Source organism: Puccinia triticina, chromosome 15A, assembly GCF_026914185.1.
Source record: "Puccinia triticina chromosome 15A, complete sequence".
NCBI lineage: Eukaryota > Fungi > Basidiomycota > Pucciniomycetes > Pucciniales > Pucciniaceae > Puccinia > Puccinia triticina.
Window position 1 is genome coordinate 4,753,969 of NC_070572.1, and position 16,945 is coordinate 4,770,913.

At 46.7% G+C, this 16,945-nt stretch overlaps 4 protein-coding genes across 4 annotated transcripts; 2 read left to right on the plus strand and 2 right to left on the minus strand.

Annotated features, from left to right (window-relative positions):
- Window positions 1-468: 468 nt before the first annotated feature.
- PtA15_15A471 (uncharacterized protein) lies at window positions 469-1,837 on the minus strand (the record flags this gene model as incomplete). Its single annotated transcript, XM_053163679.1, has 2 exons — window positions 469-1,685; window positions 1,759-1,837. 2 exons carry the CDS (start codon window positions 1,835-1,837, stop codon window positions 469-471), a joined length of 1,296 nt encoding a protein of 431 aa, XP_053027630.1.
- Window positions 1,838-1,995: 158 nt separating this feature from the next.
- On the plus strand, window positions 1,996-3,217 carry PtA15_15A472 (uncharacterized protein; the record flags this gene model as incomplete). Its single annotated transcript, XM_053163680.1, has 2 exons — window positions 1,996-2,486; window positions 2,608-3,217. The coding sequence occupies 2 exons, from the start codon at window positions 1,996-1,998 to the stop codon at window positions 3,215-3,217; spliced, it is 1,101 nt and encodes a 366-aa protein (XP_053027631.1).
- Window positions 3,218-3,931: 714 nt separating this feature from the next.
- On the plus strand, window positions 3,932-5,289 carry PtA15_15A473 (uncharacterized protein; the record flags this gene model as incomplete). The annotated part of the gene is made up of 2 exons (XM_053163681.1): window positions 3,932-3,989; window positions 4,082-5,289. The coding sequence occupies 2 exons, from the start codon at window positions 3,932-3,934 to the stop codon at window positions 5,287-5,289; spliced, it is 1,266 nt and encodes a 421-aa protein (XP_053027632.1).
- A 993-nt stretch (window positions 5,290-6,282) lies between these two features.
- On the minus strand, window positions 6,283-8,572 carry PtA15_15A474 (uncharacterized protein; the record flags this gene model as incomplete). Its single annotated transcript, XM_053163682.1, has 11 exons — window positions 6,283-6,335; window positions 6,398-6,467; window positions 6,551-6,581; window positions 6,667-6,841; window positions 6,944-7,041; window positions 7,135-7,374; window positions 7,502-7,559; window positions 7,648-7,771; window positions 7,857-8,132; window positions 8,238-8,299; window positions 8,383-8,572. 11 exons carry the CDS (start codon window positions 8,570-8,572, stop codon window positions 6,283-6,285), a joined length of 1,377 nt encoding a protein of 458 aa, XP_053027633.1.
- Between the last annotated feature and the right edge of the window lie 8,373 nt (window positions 8,573-16,945).

The following is a 16,945-nucleotide window of genomic DNA, read 5'->3' on the forward strand; positions in this document are numbered from 1 at the left end:
TCTCGCCGCGGCCGGGTCGCAGCTTCAAATACATGCAGAAGGTCCTGCTGCGCAGAGCGGCAGATTGTTTTGAAAAAAAACTAAAAATAAAAGATCGGATCCATACATTTGGCAGATGAGCTTTCTATTCAATCTGCTGCCGCAAACGCGTGAAGAGCGGAACGGGTTTCCTGGTCTCAAGACAAGAGCCAAATGTGATATGTCAATAATATACCAAACTCATAAATCACGCAATACATTGACAACAGGAATCTAAAATTTGGAATTCTTGGTCATACAAGCTAGTGGATTGCTCTCTCATCCGAAGCAGCCTAGCAGAAGAAGAGGCGGTGGTGAAGCAAACAAAGCAAGCGTAGCAGTTGTCCGTGTTGGTAATTTACGATGCAGGTAAAACTTCAAGCTCTTAGTATTCATATAAGTTTCAGCATAGATTGTGCTCCCGATGATTGCTCTTTTACTCTACATAGCTCAAATGGCTATCCGTTCAACTTCAAAGGAAAAGATAATATCCCTCAAATGTTCACTAGCCTTACCCCAAGTTTGTCTTAAGATCGGAAGGAATGACTCCAAGTGAGCTTCGGGTGAATCTTGATCTTCGATTTGGGTCAGGAGGGGAATCAGACAGGATTCTATGACGGCCAAGGTGGACTCCATTTTTGTTGGGAGTTTTTGCGCAATGCCACGAAGTTGGGTTTGCTTCTCCGCAGGGATAGTGATGGGTAGAATTGGACTATCAAGAAGGTATAAGATGTTGGCCAGGTACGCGAGCCCAAAGAGCGGTTGAGGGGCATCGTATAGCTGTGTCATTGTCTCCGAGTTGAGCTCTAGGGTTGTGATACCCAATGTCGCTAGATGTTTCTTTGAGATCTTTCCCGAGGTTTTCTTGATCAAGATTCTAGCTAATTTGATGAGCGGTATGGCCGACTTGGCTACGCCAACTATGAATACTCTGTTCGCGTGATTCTGGCTGTCAAGATCAGCGTCCGATGTTGATTGGATCGTGCGGTTGATTCGGCAAGTGAATTTCTCAAGGGCCTCTTCGCATGAGTCGGATGCTTCTAGCCAAGCTTCTTGGACGATAGCCCAGTCTGACTTGCGGCACCAATCGATCGTTTGGGTGATTTGATCGTGTGGATAGGACATTGCGATCTGGATTCCCTGTCTCAAATCGGATCCCTTCTTCGACATCGAATCGTTCTTGAAACCAATATTTGCCATGGCGCACCATCGGATAAAACTCGGAATTACATCCCGGAATATCCATTCATAGATAAAGCTTCCTACCACCTTCTGGATTGTCTCTTGTAGATGAGAGCACCGAAAGACCTTCAACATCTCTAGGCCATGATCGTGCTTTTCGTCCGGTAGAGGTGACTCGAGCGTGAGGGTGCCGATGGCGGCTAGAATGCTCTCTAGAGTGTTATCAAGACTTGATAGGCACTCTAGAGTTGGATCGGTGGCCGGGTGGGGGTTCTTCTGGGGATCGAGTAGGTCGAGCGAGTCCTGGAGACAAGCCAGCTGGTCTCTGATAGACGGGAGGAGGGTCGAATGGATTTTCTCGAAGGTTTCGGCTTTTCCGCCCATGTCCTTGATGGCCAGGCCGGGATCCTTCTTGGCTGGCGTGGGTTGGTCGGGCTCGATGCTGTGCTTGTCGGCCAACGCCTCGAAAGCATCGACCAGGGAGACTTGATTGTACATATGTGCATCGGAGTAAGCGGCTTTCCCTCGATCAGCTCGATAACTGGGGTCTGTACTGACGAATTTCCTGCGTCTTCTTCATTCGCTCGGCGGCTTCCCTGCAGCCCGGCAGCCGCTCCAGCAGCTCGATCACGTCCATCGTCGTTCGTGTCTTCTGGCCTGGGCCTGGCCGCCTTGGGCAGTCGGAACTCCCCACTGCTGATCGGTTAGGTTTCCCTCGGAGTCGGGGCTCCGGGCCACCCACCATCAGACTGTCGGCAGCAACCTCGACTGCACATCCCTTCACGCATTCGCAGCATGACTGACTACCGGTGGTGGCGGCTGGCGTGCTACGAATGCAAACAGTGCTACGAAGAATTCGAAACCCACTCAGCCAGGAAAACCCACGTCCGAAATGTCCACCAGAAGCAGGTACGTCGGTGCACGCTGTGCGATGGCTCGGCGATCACACTCGAAAGGGCCGACGACCAACACTTCAGCTGTCCCGCGATTACATGCTGCTTCAAATCTACCCGGCCCAGGACTCTCCATTATCATGTCAAACATTGCGTGCAAGTAATTCGCTGGCCATACTCAGCCCAAAGGGCTTTCGATGTCCATCTCCAATGGTGTCAGGAAAACCTACAAGATCTGGATGAACTCAAGAGAATCATGAACACGTCGGTCGAAGAACGGTATCATCGATGGCAACCTCTTCTACAAGCTTGGTTGGAAGACCGAATGCAAAAGCTGGACTGTGTATCCTCGACAACCAGAAAATCAGCCCTAGCCTCGTCTCATAAACAGCTGTATGTCTGTTTTTTTTTCTTTTTTTTTCTTTTCTTAGTGATGTGGGCCTTTCTTGATCATTTCTTGTACTTATTTATTTACATGACTTAACTCCATCCAACGAATATTCGTACTCCACAGGCATATTCAAGCATCTAAACGGTTGCGTCCGCTTCAGCAGGCTTCGTCCGCCGTCGCTTATTCTACGACTCTAACAAAGCTCCTAGCCTTCACTCTCCTCTGGAGTCACCACGAGATTGCAAAATGCTGGAACCCAGAGCAAGAACCACTGATGGATCTAGTATACGAATTCTTCCGGACAGCTCACTCTAATCCTTACAACCAAGAGCCCATTTTTCGATCGATCGACCGGCTAGTCGTCCACTTCACCTCATTCTCCAATCAAACCACCATTCGGCCAACCCTTCCACCCATCCAATCCGCACTCGAACAGTTTATTGCCCTCTCTCTTCACAACGGCCATCAATTGTCCATCTCCGATCCCAAGTTGTTCCTGTTGATCACTCACCTTGAACATTGTATCCAATTGGCAACCGTCTTCCTTTTCTCGGCCGTTGAAGCCTTCATAGAGCCACATCTCACTCAAACTCCAGCCCTTGAATCCTCCCAAGTCAAAAGATACATTACAAACTATCGAACAATGTTATTTCAGCCACTATATGATCATCGCTTCCATTCACCTCTCATCATCCTGCGCGCATGGAGGCGATTGGCGCGTGATAAGTTGTAGTTACTGAAGACCCATGAACAGATTATTGCAGCTATCGTATATGTATTAAACCACATGGCATAGTGCACTTTGAGGGGATGCTCTGATCTATGTATGATGAGCATTTTGACAAGCTCACGGGGGGGAGGCGTAGCTCAAACGGATGGTTGGCAGAATGAAACCTTGAGGCGATGTACATCAACAGAATCGTGATCAACAACTGAGCTTGCACCATAAAACAAGATCTTTTGGCGTGATGTGAGCCGTCTTTGTACTTGTCTGCTCAATGAACATTCTTTGCTGACTCGAGAGTGAGCATGCTGCTGCTGGGTTTCTGGGACACTTGCGCGGCACACGGCCGCCTCGCGTCCGCCGGATTCTCCACTCCGCTTGCGTCGATTGCTCTTTCTTCATAGATACCCAGCCGAGATGGTAAGTTGGCAGGAAGAGCCCGATAAACCACGCACGCAGTCAAGGCGCTCACCCTCCTTCTCATCCTGTCTGGATGCTTCATGCTGTTTGAGCCCAGCAGAACCGGACTGCATGCAAAGCGCGATGGCCCAAATGATCAATTTTACATCCATATTCATTCATATTTCGAGCTTCGAGCTGGATTGGTGGGGTTGAGGAAGTGAGAATATGCATATTTATATAAACCCATCTCAGTCTGTCCCCCTGCCCTGGCTGGCACCAGCGGCACTCCGGCCAGAGAACAAGCACACAACCCGAACCACGATGGCACTCGCGGCTTATCGGGAAACACTCCAACGAATCGACAAGACATCAAAGATTGGTGAGTCCGCTCCAGATGCTAACAGCTTCTATCCAATTCGATCAACAGAGCCTTCAAACACGGATATATAACTGATCAATGACTATTCACAGCCTCTGTGGTCAGTGTTTTGGAGGCGTTGGCTCACAAGCATACCGTTGAGCCGGACGAGATTACGCCAGACGAGAAAGATCGAAGTCTAACCCTCAAGGACATGCGTGGGAAAGCCTCAATCTTGGATGAACTTCGCTGGGACCTTCTGCCATCACTCCAAGACCACCTCATTTTGCTCCTGGAATCACTCGACCTCGTCGATCCCAAGCCCAAGCCACACCCGGACATTGATTCAACCAAAGAAATCTTATCGAATCTTGACAATATTTTAGAGAGCACCGTATCGTCCATCGTCTCCATCACACTCAAATCCCCTCTACCGCACGAAGATCATGATCATGGCTTGGAGGACTGGAAAATCTTTCGATTCTCTCTTCTGGGAAAGAAAATCATGGATTTGGTGGAAGACATCATCTATGACGACCTGTTCGGAAGTGTCAAGAGCTTCATCCAATGGTGCACCGTGGCGTACATTTTTGTAGAAAATTCGGAGATTCTGAAGGAGGGGTCCGATTTGAGGGACGTCATCCTGATAGTTACAGCTTCGGCCCAAGATTCAATCGATACCACCATGGATTGGTTCGAAAAATCCGACTGGGCTATTGTCCAAGAAGCCTGGCTCGAAGCATCCGAGTCATTTGATGATGTCGTAGAGATGCTTACTAGCCGGGCCAACCCCTCAACCGAAGAAGAAGAAGAAAAGTCCGAAGCTGATAATGACGAGAGTAAGGCCAAAAACGAATTGATAGCTGAAGTAGCCAAGTCAGCCGTACCGCTCGCCAAACTAGGAAGGATCTTGATCAAGAAAACCTCTGAGACTATCTCGAAGAAACAACTCTCAGCAGTGGGCACACTAGAGCTCAACTCGGCAACAATGAGGCAGTTGTATGAAACCCCTCAATCGATCCTTGGGCCTCTCGAGCACCTCTCCAACCTCTTAAACATTTTCTATCGCTCACCCCGAGCAATCCGGGTTGCCGATCAAGCCCGGATTCGCAAGTCAGTCGACAACCTCCCAAAGGACCTGCAATCCACCTTATCCGTCCTAGATTCGTGTCTCATTCCCTTCCTGCCCCGAATCGAAGATGGTTCACCCGAGACCCACTTGTCCTCTTTTTTCCCAACCTTGAAACAGGCCTGGGATAAGGCTAGTGATAGTTTGATGGACGTCATCTTTTCTTTTGAAGTGGAACGGATAGTTATCTGAGCTGGTCTGCAGGATTTCAAAACATCATCCGTCGGGTGCCAATTGATGCTCTTAAATATCGTTACTCAGAGCTTGCTCCCGCCAACATATCGCTCCGGGTCAGCCAACCACTCGCACGCTTTTTTTTTTACCTCCGTCAATGTATATATTTATCTCTAAAGGTTGCTCCGAATGAGAAAAAAAGAACAATGTATAGCCACTTGGTTCGATTCTTGTTGTCTCTGCTTGCGAAATTATCTATTTGTCATTGATCATCCTATTGACTCTTACCTTGAGCCTCAATGCGTGACATGGGTGTTTGAGTCTTCTTGGTTGAAAAGGATTGACCAGTATCAATACTGACAATATGATGGATAATTTGAATGAATCAAAAGGTGAGAAAAAGGATATGCATAATGCCTGTGAGTGACGATTGCGTTGCGGGCAATAAATCCAATCTCTCGCATAAAGTAGATTGTCGGTGAGTTTGAAACTAGTTCTTGTTTTTGATCAGAAAGGGTATCAAAACGGCGAAAAAATTGTGGTTCGAAAAGGAGATGAAAAGTCTCGCAATTCCAGCAGCAGGAACGTGGTGAGATAAGATTCCGGAATAAAGATGAACAACGACAAAGACATGTAACAACAGAAGCGACACTATGAAAAAAGTACAGAGACGATAATGGGCATTCCATGCTGTTTAGAAGAGGTAAAACATAGTACAAATTGATATTTTTTCAATGTATGAATTATTTGTAAAGATCGAGTATTATAGCAAGACGATCAGAAATATCAACCAATCGGCGGATCAACAGGTAATGGACAAGTTATGATACTTTTGACTGATGATGATGGGTTGACTAAAATTAAAGAAAACAATCAAGTCTAGTAGGAAGAAGACAATGCACGTGATGATGGAGATGATGAAATTGACACATGCGAGAGGAAAAACTTTGCTTTTTGAAGAGAAAAATCGAGAACATCGTATCAACGAAATTTGTGCCGAGAAGCTTGAGTTTATCGTTGGAAATGACCAGACATCGGATTACTACTGAAGTCCACGTGACAATCTTTTCAAACGACAAGTGTTTCAGCAATCGACGAAAAAAAAGGAAAGGCATATTCAACTTACAAGCGCGAGAAATCCCGTCTAGTGATTCTAGGGCATACTGTACCGATTCACCGACATCGTGAGCAACAGGCTGTAGAGACAGCGCACGAGTGGGAAAGGTTCAGTCAAAGTGATAAAACGGGAGAAAAATTTGGGCGTGTCTGATGCGCTTACCAATGGGGTTTCGGGCGAGAGAATCACATCTCTAAAATGTGTATCCGGGCGAGTAGAAAAGATTCAGCCAAGGTAAATCCAAGTTTAAAAGAAAGGTGACAAAAACACCAGCTGACGTCTCAACAATCAAATCATCACCAGCTTGATACACATGACAGTGCTGGACTGCCTGGATCAATGGCGAGAACCGAGTGACTAAGTATGCTACTCGTTGGTGTTGGATTGGATCGGCTCGACGGCCGGTGAGATTCCTGACGTTATCAAACAGCGTCCCCGTCCATTCGGTAATGACTACATAAAACGTACTTTCCCAATCAGTTTTTTCTTCTTGTGATGAATGGCTAGATCAGAGGTCTACCGTTGGGACGAGGGAGAGCAAAGGAATCGGTTTACTATACAGTGATAGAATTAATCCTCCGACCGCATCTAACCAGGGGAGGTTAAATTTGAGACCAATATAAGGGAACAAGAGTGAAAATATGTTCAAAATACTGGAAAGATGTGGGAAGAGCACACCGACTTGAGATGAGTGAGGCAAAACAGAAGGGGAAAACGATTTGCAGGAGATAGAGCTGAGAACTGACCAATCGTTTTCGGCGTCCTGAGCCAAAGCTTTAACACTAGTGTTTTTCTTTCTGCGACACCAGAGCCATACGACCCCCTTGACGAGGATGGTAACCCACATGACGATCATCGATGTGAATGGAATACTGATGGCGGCTTTTGACCCGGCAAATAGTCGCTCGACCGACTCCACTAAGACTTGAACAAATGATGAGATCATAAACACCGAAAACACTACTACACCCATCGGCTCCATCCGTCTAAAAAAGACCGTTCAAAATCATGATTAAGGATATTGGGTTACAGGTCGTGATGAGGTTCAGTTGATAAGCTTGAAAAGCTTCACAGTCGGATGTCATGAAACGTAGATCATAAAAACTACTGCACCTTTTCCCCGCAGGGTACTGCCAAATTGATTGCCAACTTTTGCTATCAATTTTCCGATCTGTAAAGGTCATGTAAATGGTATCAGAATATGTGTAAATATGTTTTGCTTATCCTTGCAACAATTAATGTCGCGTCATCTACTCAACTTGTCCACCAGATGATAGCAGTTGACAGGAAGTCCATGGCGCTATCGACCAACGAGGCAATTAGCGATATTGAGTTTGACAGCAAAGCTACCAAGATTTTTCCAGCCAGCAGTAGGAAATTGATCTACGTAACGTAGTTGAGTAGGCCAGGAAGTCAACCGGGGGATGATGGTCGCGACTCTCCAAAGATCCTAGCCAATTCGGCTTACGAAAAAGTTGATACTAATTGTCCGTCTGACGCTAAGACTCTCTTTACGTTCGCGATCCAATTTACGTGCACATTCTACTGGTTCACCGGGACGTTGGTCATGGTCTAGCAGAGAATCGGATTCCAGGTCGGGTTCGATTAAGCCCTCACTTCTCCTGCGCTCTGGAGTTACTCCGGCGCTTGACCGTCGACGCGAACTGTCTAGGACAGAATCTATCTCCTGGAAATAGTCTAGGATCTCGTTCTGACGCTCGTAAAATTGTCGTGCCTTACTGGACTGTGAAATTTTTCAAAAAAGTGGAATCCCAAATGTCAATCTAGAGTTCAAGGAATTTCTGGAGTGTTCATGAAAGATTGGGAAAATGAAGATAAAACACCGGACCAGTTGTTTCAGTTCCTCTGAAGACTTCCTATACTTTTCATACTCCCCACCCTGATCATTAACTGAAGTGGGATGAATCAAAAGCCATGAGCTGGGTTAAAATTTTGTGCTTTTATTTTTTTTTGAAGCAAGAGAATGTATTCACCTAGACCAGCTAGATGATAAGCGTTTGTGAGATGGTGGTTGGAATGGGATATGAGCGTTGGTTGTGTGGTTTGACCCTGAGTGAGTGGTTGTCCTGCTGGGGTACTATGGTGCTTTAATATCTGTGGTAGAGGGTGCCGGAGGAGTCCAGTTCGTTCGTTCGCTGGTTTGTCCTTATCCTGTGGGGCCATCCTGCCTCTGCTCGGTCTTGTTCGTCCTGTTTCTCCGGGTGTTCTCGTCAGGGTTGACTGTTCCTCGATGGTCTCACTGTGCTCACAGGCTCACACTGAAAATCAAGGGACCGCCGTCGAGCCCCTCTTGGTGTTTCACACCCAGCTGTAATTCTATGTACCCCCTTTCGAGATCTGGAAGCTCCCTCATTGGTCACAATCCGGTCCCGACTCCCGTCACAGCCCCGCATTCCCACGGAGTAAATGCTATTTACATAAACACCATCAAATCATAAAATTTTAAGCTGAAAAAAAATGTAACACCCAAAAAAACCAATATTGTCTTTTGAAATAAGCTTGGTCTTTCATATTTTCGGATTTCTGAGGTATGTGCTTAGTAAGCATATCACAGGTTTAATCCCAGTGTTTCTGCCCAACACAGCAGTCATATCATCACATCCAATCCAGGCAGTTGGAATATCCTCCAGCCAACCCTCACCGACAGCAACTCCATCCCCTTTCCCATCAACACTAACCTCGCCAACCCTCTTGGTTCTACCAACACTACCCTCAATGGCCTACCGCACTCACCCCCCCCCCCCAAAACAAAAATTGCCATAATCCAAATGTCCCAGCAAGGCCTCTCTATCCAGTCAATCCAGCAATTACTTGGTATTCAGTTCTCACCCCAGTCGTTCCGCCGATGGAAATGCCTCTTTGAAGAAACTCAATGTGTCATCAAGGATCTGATTGACTACGAGAGATGTGGTTGCCCTGCGAGACTCACCGAGACGAGTGCGCCTTCATGATTGAGCTCATCCGTTCTGAACCTGGCCTCTTCCTGGACGAAATACAAGAGAAGTTGTACAAAAACTCCGGTGTTTTCCTCAGCACCTCAGGCGTTCACAGGGCTCTTGTCGAAAAGCTGTCAATTGCCTTAAAGAAGCCGGACACAAAGAACATCCGCAAGTCCCTTGTTTCAAAGTATGTGTACGTTGAGCGCATGGAGTTCTTCCCTGCTGATTTCTTAGTATTCACTGGTCAGTCCTCTATCCCTATATCCCCTTGGTCAACGCTATCAGCTGATTAGTTTAATGTTGTTGTTGTATTTGTTTGTGTTCAGATGAATGCTCCTTTGCTGACAAGGACCTCCTCCAAACTTATGCGAGGTCGGAAAAAGGAACCCCCTTGGCAAAGTATCTTGTCAACCAGAACCCAGATCGACTCAGTTTACTCCCAGCCATCTCGATTGATGGATTGTTGGCCCTCACCACCATGTTTGACACTTTTACTGGTCAAAAGTTTGAGCACTTCTTAGAATTCAATTTGGCGAGTCCAAATCATATTCCTCACAACTCATCCGTCTCCTTTTCAAGCTGACAACCTCTTCTTTTCTAGCTCCCCCAAATGAACAGGTACCCCAATGTGAACTCAGTCCTGGTGTGTGACAATGCTGCGATCCACCGAGGCGACTGTGTCAGAGAAATTTGCAACGCGGCTGGGATCCAAGTCCTTTTCCTGCCACCCTACTGCCCAGAGTTGAACCCCATCGAACTCTGTTTTGCTTCAATCAAGCAAGACTTAAGGGCTAGCCAAATTCTGAACAGAACAAACAACCCAGAATGGGAAATACGACAAGCAGCCGCCAAAATCGTGACGGAGGAGCTGTGCTTTAAAGTCTACCGCCATTGTGGCTACTTCGTTCCAAACCAATGAACTTCAACCGCAAGTCCAAGTCCTCTCTTAGCCAATAGCCAATCCAAGTCTTCTCTATACGTCTTAACCTGTCCGAGTCTTGTCTCTATACGTCTTAACCTGTCCAAGTCTTGTCTCTATATGTCTTATCCTGTCACTTAACCTGCCCGAGTCTGCTTAACCTGTCCGAGTCTGCTTAACCTGTCCAAGTCTCTACATGTCTTATCCATGTCTACTTAACCTGTCCGAGTCTCTATGTGTCTTTAACCTGTCCGAGTCTCTACACGTCTTCTCCGAGTCTACTTAACCTGTCTGAGTTCTATGTGTCTTCTCCTGTCACTTTGTAAATTGGCAATACAAGCGTACATGTTCATTTGATTCACAATACAAGGATTCATGTCCAGGTCTACGGGTGGGAGAAGATAAGGTGTTCTAAGAGGGAAAAGATAAAGGGAAGACCAAGAAAAAAGAAATACAAACGTACATGTTCATTTAATTCACAATACAAGGATACATGTCCAGATCTACAGGTGGGAGAAGATAAAGACCGAGAAAAAAGAACAAGATCCAACAGGGAAAAGAGACCGTGAAAAAAGAAGGATGATAACAAGATGAATACAGCTATTGAGCGCGCCTGTCAAATTTCTTGGTGTTGTCTCGCAATTGGGAAATAATTCCAGGAGACAAGCCCCAACCAACCATATCCTCTCGGGTAATGTTTGCGGATTGGAACATCTTTGGATGGGTAATGTCTTTTTCCTTGAGAATGCTGAGGACGTTGGCTTTCTTACTAGGCTTGATTTTGATGAAGTCAATGTACTGGGACATAAGGGCCTCATCAGGCGCAACTACTGAGGAGGCGTCCAAGGCTTCAGCTGGGGAAGAAGGTAGATTTGGTTGCGGGCGGGCTTCCTCGATGAATTGAGAGAGCTTCCTCTTCTTGTAGGCCGAGAGCTTTTCAAAATGAAGCGCTGACGGGGGAGAATGGTAGTTGACCCCTTTGACCTCTTTTAACTACAGTCAGGCAAGTAGTCAGGCAAGTCAGTCATCAGAATCAGGCAAGACGACAAAAAAAAACCTCGCTATGTCATGCACCCAAAGTTGGGCATTCTACGTGGTCAAAGGTATGTATTGGGAGGGGTCAGTTGGATTGATGAACACTGGCCATTTCGCCAGATACTTGACGTTGGGGGGATGCTTGGCGTAAATCTGGTTCATGATCACGTCAATTCCTTTGAAATCACTGGCTGAAACCGGATTGGAAGCCGCTGATGAAGATGAGCCAACAGCCGCGTTCTGAGCCGCCATCTGAGTCAAAACATGGGTTTTGATATCAACGGCGATCCTAGCTTGTTTTGCTATGGCCACCAGATCCACCATATCAACATGGAGGCCGGCCTGAATGTGATCCGCATTGAGATCCTTCATGGTTTGGATCCAATGAGCATAGGTTGCTTCATTGTTAACGGTGTAGTTCAGCTTTTTGTGGAATTCGGGGGTTGACTTGAAAGCCAAGGAGACCTGCCAGGAAAGAGGCGGAGATCCTGAGGCTATCGTGTTATTCATGAGTCTATCGGCACCGTCCACAACCTTCCCGGCCTCGACAGCAACAAGGTTTCGAAAGGCTCCAAGGCTTAATTATCCTATCTCAAAGGCAATAGCAAAAACCTTCTTGGATTTAACAAGGTTTGACCCTGTTTTGCTGCCCTGCTTTGGGCAGTAGAGCTTAAAGGATGTGCTGCAATGCACTGTCTGCAGCTATCAGAAGCAAAAAGGTTTAAGTTCAACTTAACTTTGAACCAAACCAACCTTGAAAGGAAAATACTCACGTTGACGTGAGCTGCTGGTTCCCCATCTAAGCCATTGCCATGGATGTGAGCGTACTTGGAATTTGAAAGGTATCCCATTGACTGTGGAGGATGGTCCCTTGTGAAGAGGTCAATCCCCAATTGTGACATGCTGTAGGGTTTAGAATAAAGGCAATGCTTGATGGAGCTTGGGCTGGCGGGGTTTGGAGCGGAGCTTGGTCTGGCGGAGTTTGGAGCAAGTTATGATCACTGATGATATGATGTCATCATTATCATATGATTGGTGATTACATCATGGTTTTTTCAAAGCCATAAGCTAAGATGAAATTTCATTTAGAAATTCACTTTTTTGCGTTTTTGAGACCAAGCTTATTTCAAAAGACAATAAATAGCAAGACTTCTCAAATGGTACATGAAAAATTATCACCTGGGCCCTGTTTGGATGTACCGTTATAATATATGACATCAATGGGTGAATTTGTGATGTGCAACCCCCAGGGGCCTGGAGGTATTAGGGGGGTTCACAATTGAATTTTATAAAACTTTGGAGGTTGTTTTAAGGCCTTTATGAACATAATTTTAAAATTTTGGCAAGATGTCCTGAAAAAGGTGTGACTGATCAATCATTGCAATTGATCAACTTTTTAAAAATATGTTGATAAACAGGTTAAAATGGGTGCTAAAGTTTTATAAATTTCAATTGTGAACCCCCCTATTCAAAATTTAGTGGCAACAGGGGCAGATTTTGGGTGGTGCATTACAAATTTGCTCCATTTATAAGTGTCATGTTTTTATGATTTCAACTTTTTAACGTATATTTTTGTACAGTGGGCTGAAGTTTTTGGCTCCACATTTTTTTTGACAGACCAGGAGTCAGGAGATTGGTTACAGGGGTGGATAGATTGACACTCCCTCTTGATATGGTGAGGAATTTAGGAACAAATCATGTGTTGCAATGTAAAGCTCAAAAGTGTTCCTGAGAACTTTTTGCTGAGTGAGGAAAGGGAGGTATGAGGAAACCTCTGCCTTTCCTGGTTTACTAGACCAGGAAAAATAAATTGTCACCGGACATCAGGTGACATCAAGAAACAATGACTGTCACTTTTTTCCTGCTCTGGTGCTACCACAACCAGGCTACAATGGCCCCTTTGTTTCCTGTTATCTTACCGGGAACATAGTGGGAGGTGGGTTGAGTCCATGGGGACCGCCTAGCCTTGACCTGTACGCGCAAGCCTCCAGACACACGTGGGAGGCTACAGGAGAGACCACGTGCCTCAGAACTCGGAGGAGTTTGCATACAGGGCGGCAAGGAAGCACCAAGCCGGTACCTCCTGGATTCCCCCCACAAGGCATAAGACAAACGCACTTCTGCCCGCCTTGCCTTAACCTTTCCACCCTACTCGGTTTCCCTCCCCTTTGCCGCCCTCTCCGGCAATACTTCTGGAAATCCCCCTCGGTCTCCCTCATCCCTGCTAGGCGTCTTTATTTTCTCAAATCCAAATCCACGGTCTATCCCATTCAGAGCATCCGCATCCGTGGCTAGATTAGCCTGGGCTAACTAGTTTGGATTACAATTGGAATAGGATAATCCAATTGGCCATCCGCATGGGTGGGGATTAGCGGGTCCAAGGCTGTTGGAGGTTATGTGTTTAGGTGCCTATATGTTATGTGTTTGGCACCTAAACACATAAAGTTCATGCTAACAAGCATGATGCATATTCATTTTGGGATTAGTCCCAGGATTAGTGGGGTCTACATTTAGACCCCACTAGCTCCAAACAGAGCTCCGGGCTAAGTTGATCCCCGGTTGATCCAAGCCGATGCGGGTGCGGGGTCGAACTAAGTGCCCTAATCCGGGCTAACTTAGCGCCCGGTGAGGATGGTCTCACAACCCTGAATAGATCCATTGACAAACCACAGCTCCAGTGCATCCACTCAGTACCCAATCATTGACAATCCCCCCACACCACCGTATCCATGTTGTCCTTGAGTCTACAAGCCACATCCAAAAACTTGAAAGCTGAATCCCAACAAACCGCCCAAGGGGAGGGTGAGGGTAGCCAAATAGCTTAAACATCCTCAACCCCTCCCAAGAGCCAGACCAAGATGCAAAGCCAATTGGCGCATCGTCACAGGCCCCAGGAACACTTTTTTCTTCTCTGTGTCTTGCCAAGGAGTGGTTGCTTTGGCGCCGCGACCCAACAAAGCACAAATTTTGCCAAAAACTCTCATGAGTCTTGCCAAGGAACGGTTGCTACAGCGCCGCGACCCAACGGAATACAATTTTGCATCATCCCAATGTTGAGATCCAAGCAGGATCCAATGACCCAAACCTTGTAGTCTCATTCAAGGATCAGTTGCTTTGGCGCCTTGACCAAAAAAGAGCAAGAGTTCAGACCAACCCATTGCTGAGATCCAACCGGATCCAACAGCCTAAGCCCCTAAGTCTTGAAAAGCAAAGTTTGTCTTGGCGCCGTGACTAAAGCAGAGCACAAATAAAACCTTGACAACAAGAGCAATCATCCGGCCTTCCTCACTGACCATGCGGCTCTCAACAATCACCAAACCAAGCTACTTTCAAACCCCCATCCTTTCCGTCCTCACTTCCTCTTAACCCTTTTTGGAACTCCTTTCTGCACAAAAAAAAATCTTTCCTTGATCTCACCGTCTTCTCAAAGACCCGGAAAAAACCATTGTGACTCAACCATGAACAGCTGCATGAGCGCTGTGACCCAACAGATTACATAGAAATTCAACCCCCCTCAGTGCCCAAATTGGACAAGGAGTGGTTGCTACAACACCATCACTTGGAAATGCCATCCCCACCAAGGAACGGTCGCTCCGGCGTTGTGACCAACAGGAGTAAAAACCCCAGAGACTCACATTTCCCAGATGAGAGATGAGTCGGTTGCCTCACTGAGACAGAAACCCCTAAGTGAAAGCAGTTGCTTTGGTTCCGCGACTAATAAGACTGCATAAAAGATTGAGATTCCCACGTTCCAACCAGGATCCAACCGGCGGGACCCCTTACTCTAAACAAGGAACAGTCGCCTCGGCGCCGCGACCGAAACAGAGTACAAACTAAGCATTGCCACTGCCGAAATCCAAACAGGAACTGATGGAGTTGGGGAAGCTCTAAGCCCACCAAGGAGCAGTTGGTTTGACAAAAAAAATCATTTCTTGGTTGGCCTAACACGGGCTCAACCAGAGTACAACGTTGGTGCGCTGCTCAGCGCCAGCCATGATTGGGTTGGCCCACCCGCTGAGTAATGCTGGTTGGGCTCTTGTCATGTCCAACCAGCTTCTCCCGTGGGCACGCTGATCAGAGCCGGCATGGGTTGGCTGGGTTAGACACAGCCGACCCATCCGACCGCCCGCGGTGCTGAATGGGTCGGGTCAAGGGGGGCCCAACCAATCTTCAACACAATTCAATCCCGCGGTCAAACTCTGGGCAGGCAGGTTGGCACCCACCCAGCCCAACCTTTCACCAACCGCGACGTTGGGCGACGTTGGGCCATCGTCAACCTGAGCCCAAATTCAAGTGGTGGTGTACATACTACCAAGTTTGGCAATGAATGTGAGGGCTTGCCACAGTCTTTGGGAGGCCCCACGTGTGCAAACCAATCATGGAGGATTAGATAATCAACTTGACTGTAGTGCTTAGTCCTAGGGCCCCTGGCTCCTTTGTAGCTCATACTTCTACTGAGCTAGGCAAACCTTTTTCTTTTCTCTCTCTCATGATTCTTCCTTCCACCATTGTTCCTCTTGAGTTCCTCATTTTCATATTCTCCTCAATTGTAAAGCAGAAGAGACTATTGATTCTTCTAATTGGCTAGTAATAAAATTGATCTTGTATTCTAGGAAATGTCTTTCCCAGGTCTTTCTTTGGCCCTAACCAGTCCTGTCTTATCTTCAAAGGTCTTCCTTCATCATCTGTATTCAGTGATAGGTGTTGTCAGAATCTTACCTTTTCCTGCCCCACACCCTTTCACCCAGGCACATTCTCTCTTCAATGTGGGGAGCTGGCCAGTGCATATAAATTTGATTTGAACTGGGGAGAGGAGAGAGACAGTTGGGGATGGCCTACTGCCCCCTTCCCCATGCAGCAGCAAAGACACCTTGTCATCTAGTTAAATTCTAAACTCTTCAAAGTGTAGGGAAAAAAAATCAAAAAAAGCTTGGAACTAAGCCGGGAAAAATTATATAAAAAATGGTGTGTAAATGTGGGAAACAGGCTGCACTGCACATTCTGGGGGCCCCAGAAAACCACATATTTTTAGTAAGGCCCTGTTAATTTATAAGAGCATTCAATTTTTTTACTTAATTCCCAGTGTGGTAAGCCAATCCTGAATGTGGCACCAAAATCAAAGTCTTTTCCCCTCAATATAACCCTCTCTGGAATACTCAAGCACCCACCTCCCTCAAGGATCAAGGCCAGGACAACTCATACCTATCAACAGGCACCCCATTCTCTCTTCACCCTTTTTCCCCACCTTCTGGATACCCACCTACACCAACTCAATAATCCTCAAGCACCCAGCTAGGCACAAGTGGGAGAAAAGTCACCCATCAGACAGAGCCAGACTATTAGGAAAGACCCTGGATATTCATCATCTTTTTCTCTCTTCCCAATCCAGCATAACAACCCCATCTTGGCATTAGCCACACATGTAATAACCATAGAGATCCCATCCTGGTTACCACTTGTCTCCTTTGGTTTCAGCCCTTCCCTTCACTGCAAGAAAAACTCCAGAAACTGCTTGCAGTTGAGATGCAGCAAGCTTCAATCAAAGATTGGCTCAAGCTGGAGTCAAGCACCCAAATTCTGTGCTGGCACACCTTCACTGTGTACCTTGTTCAGCATTTCAATGTTGAACATGCTGTAGTGCTC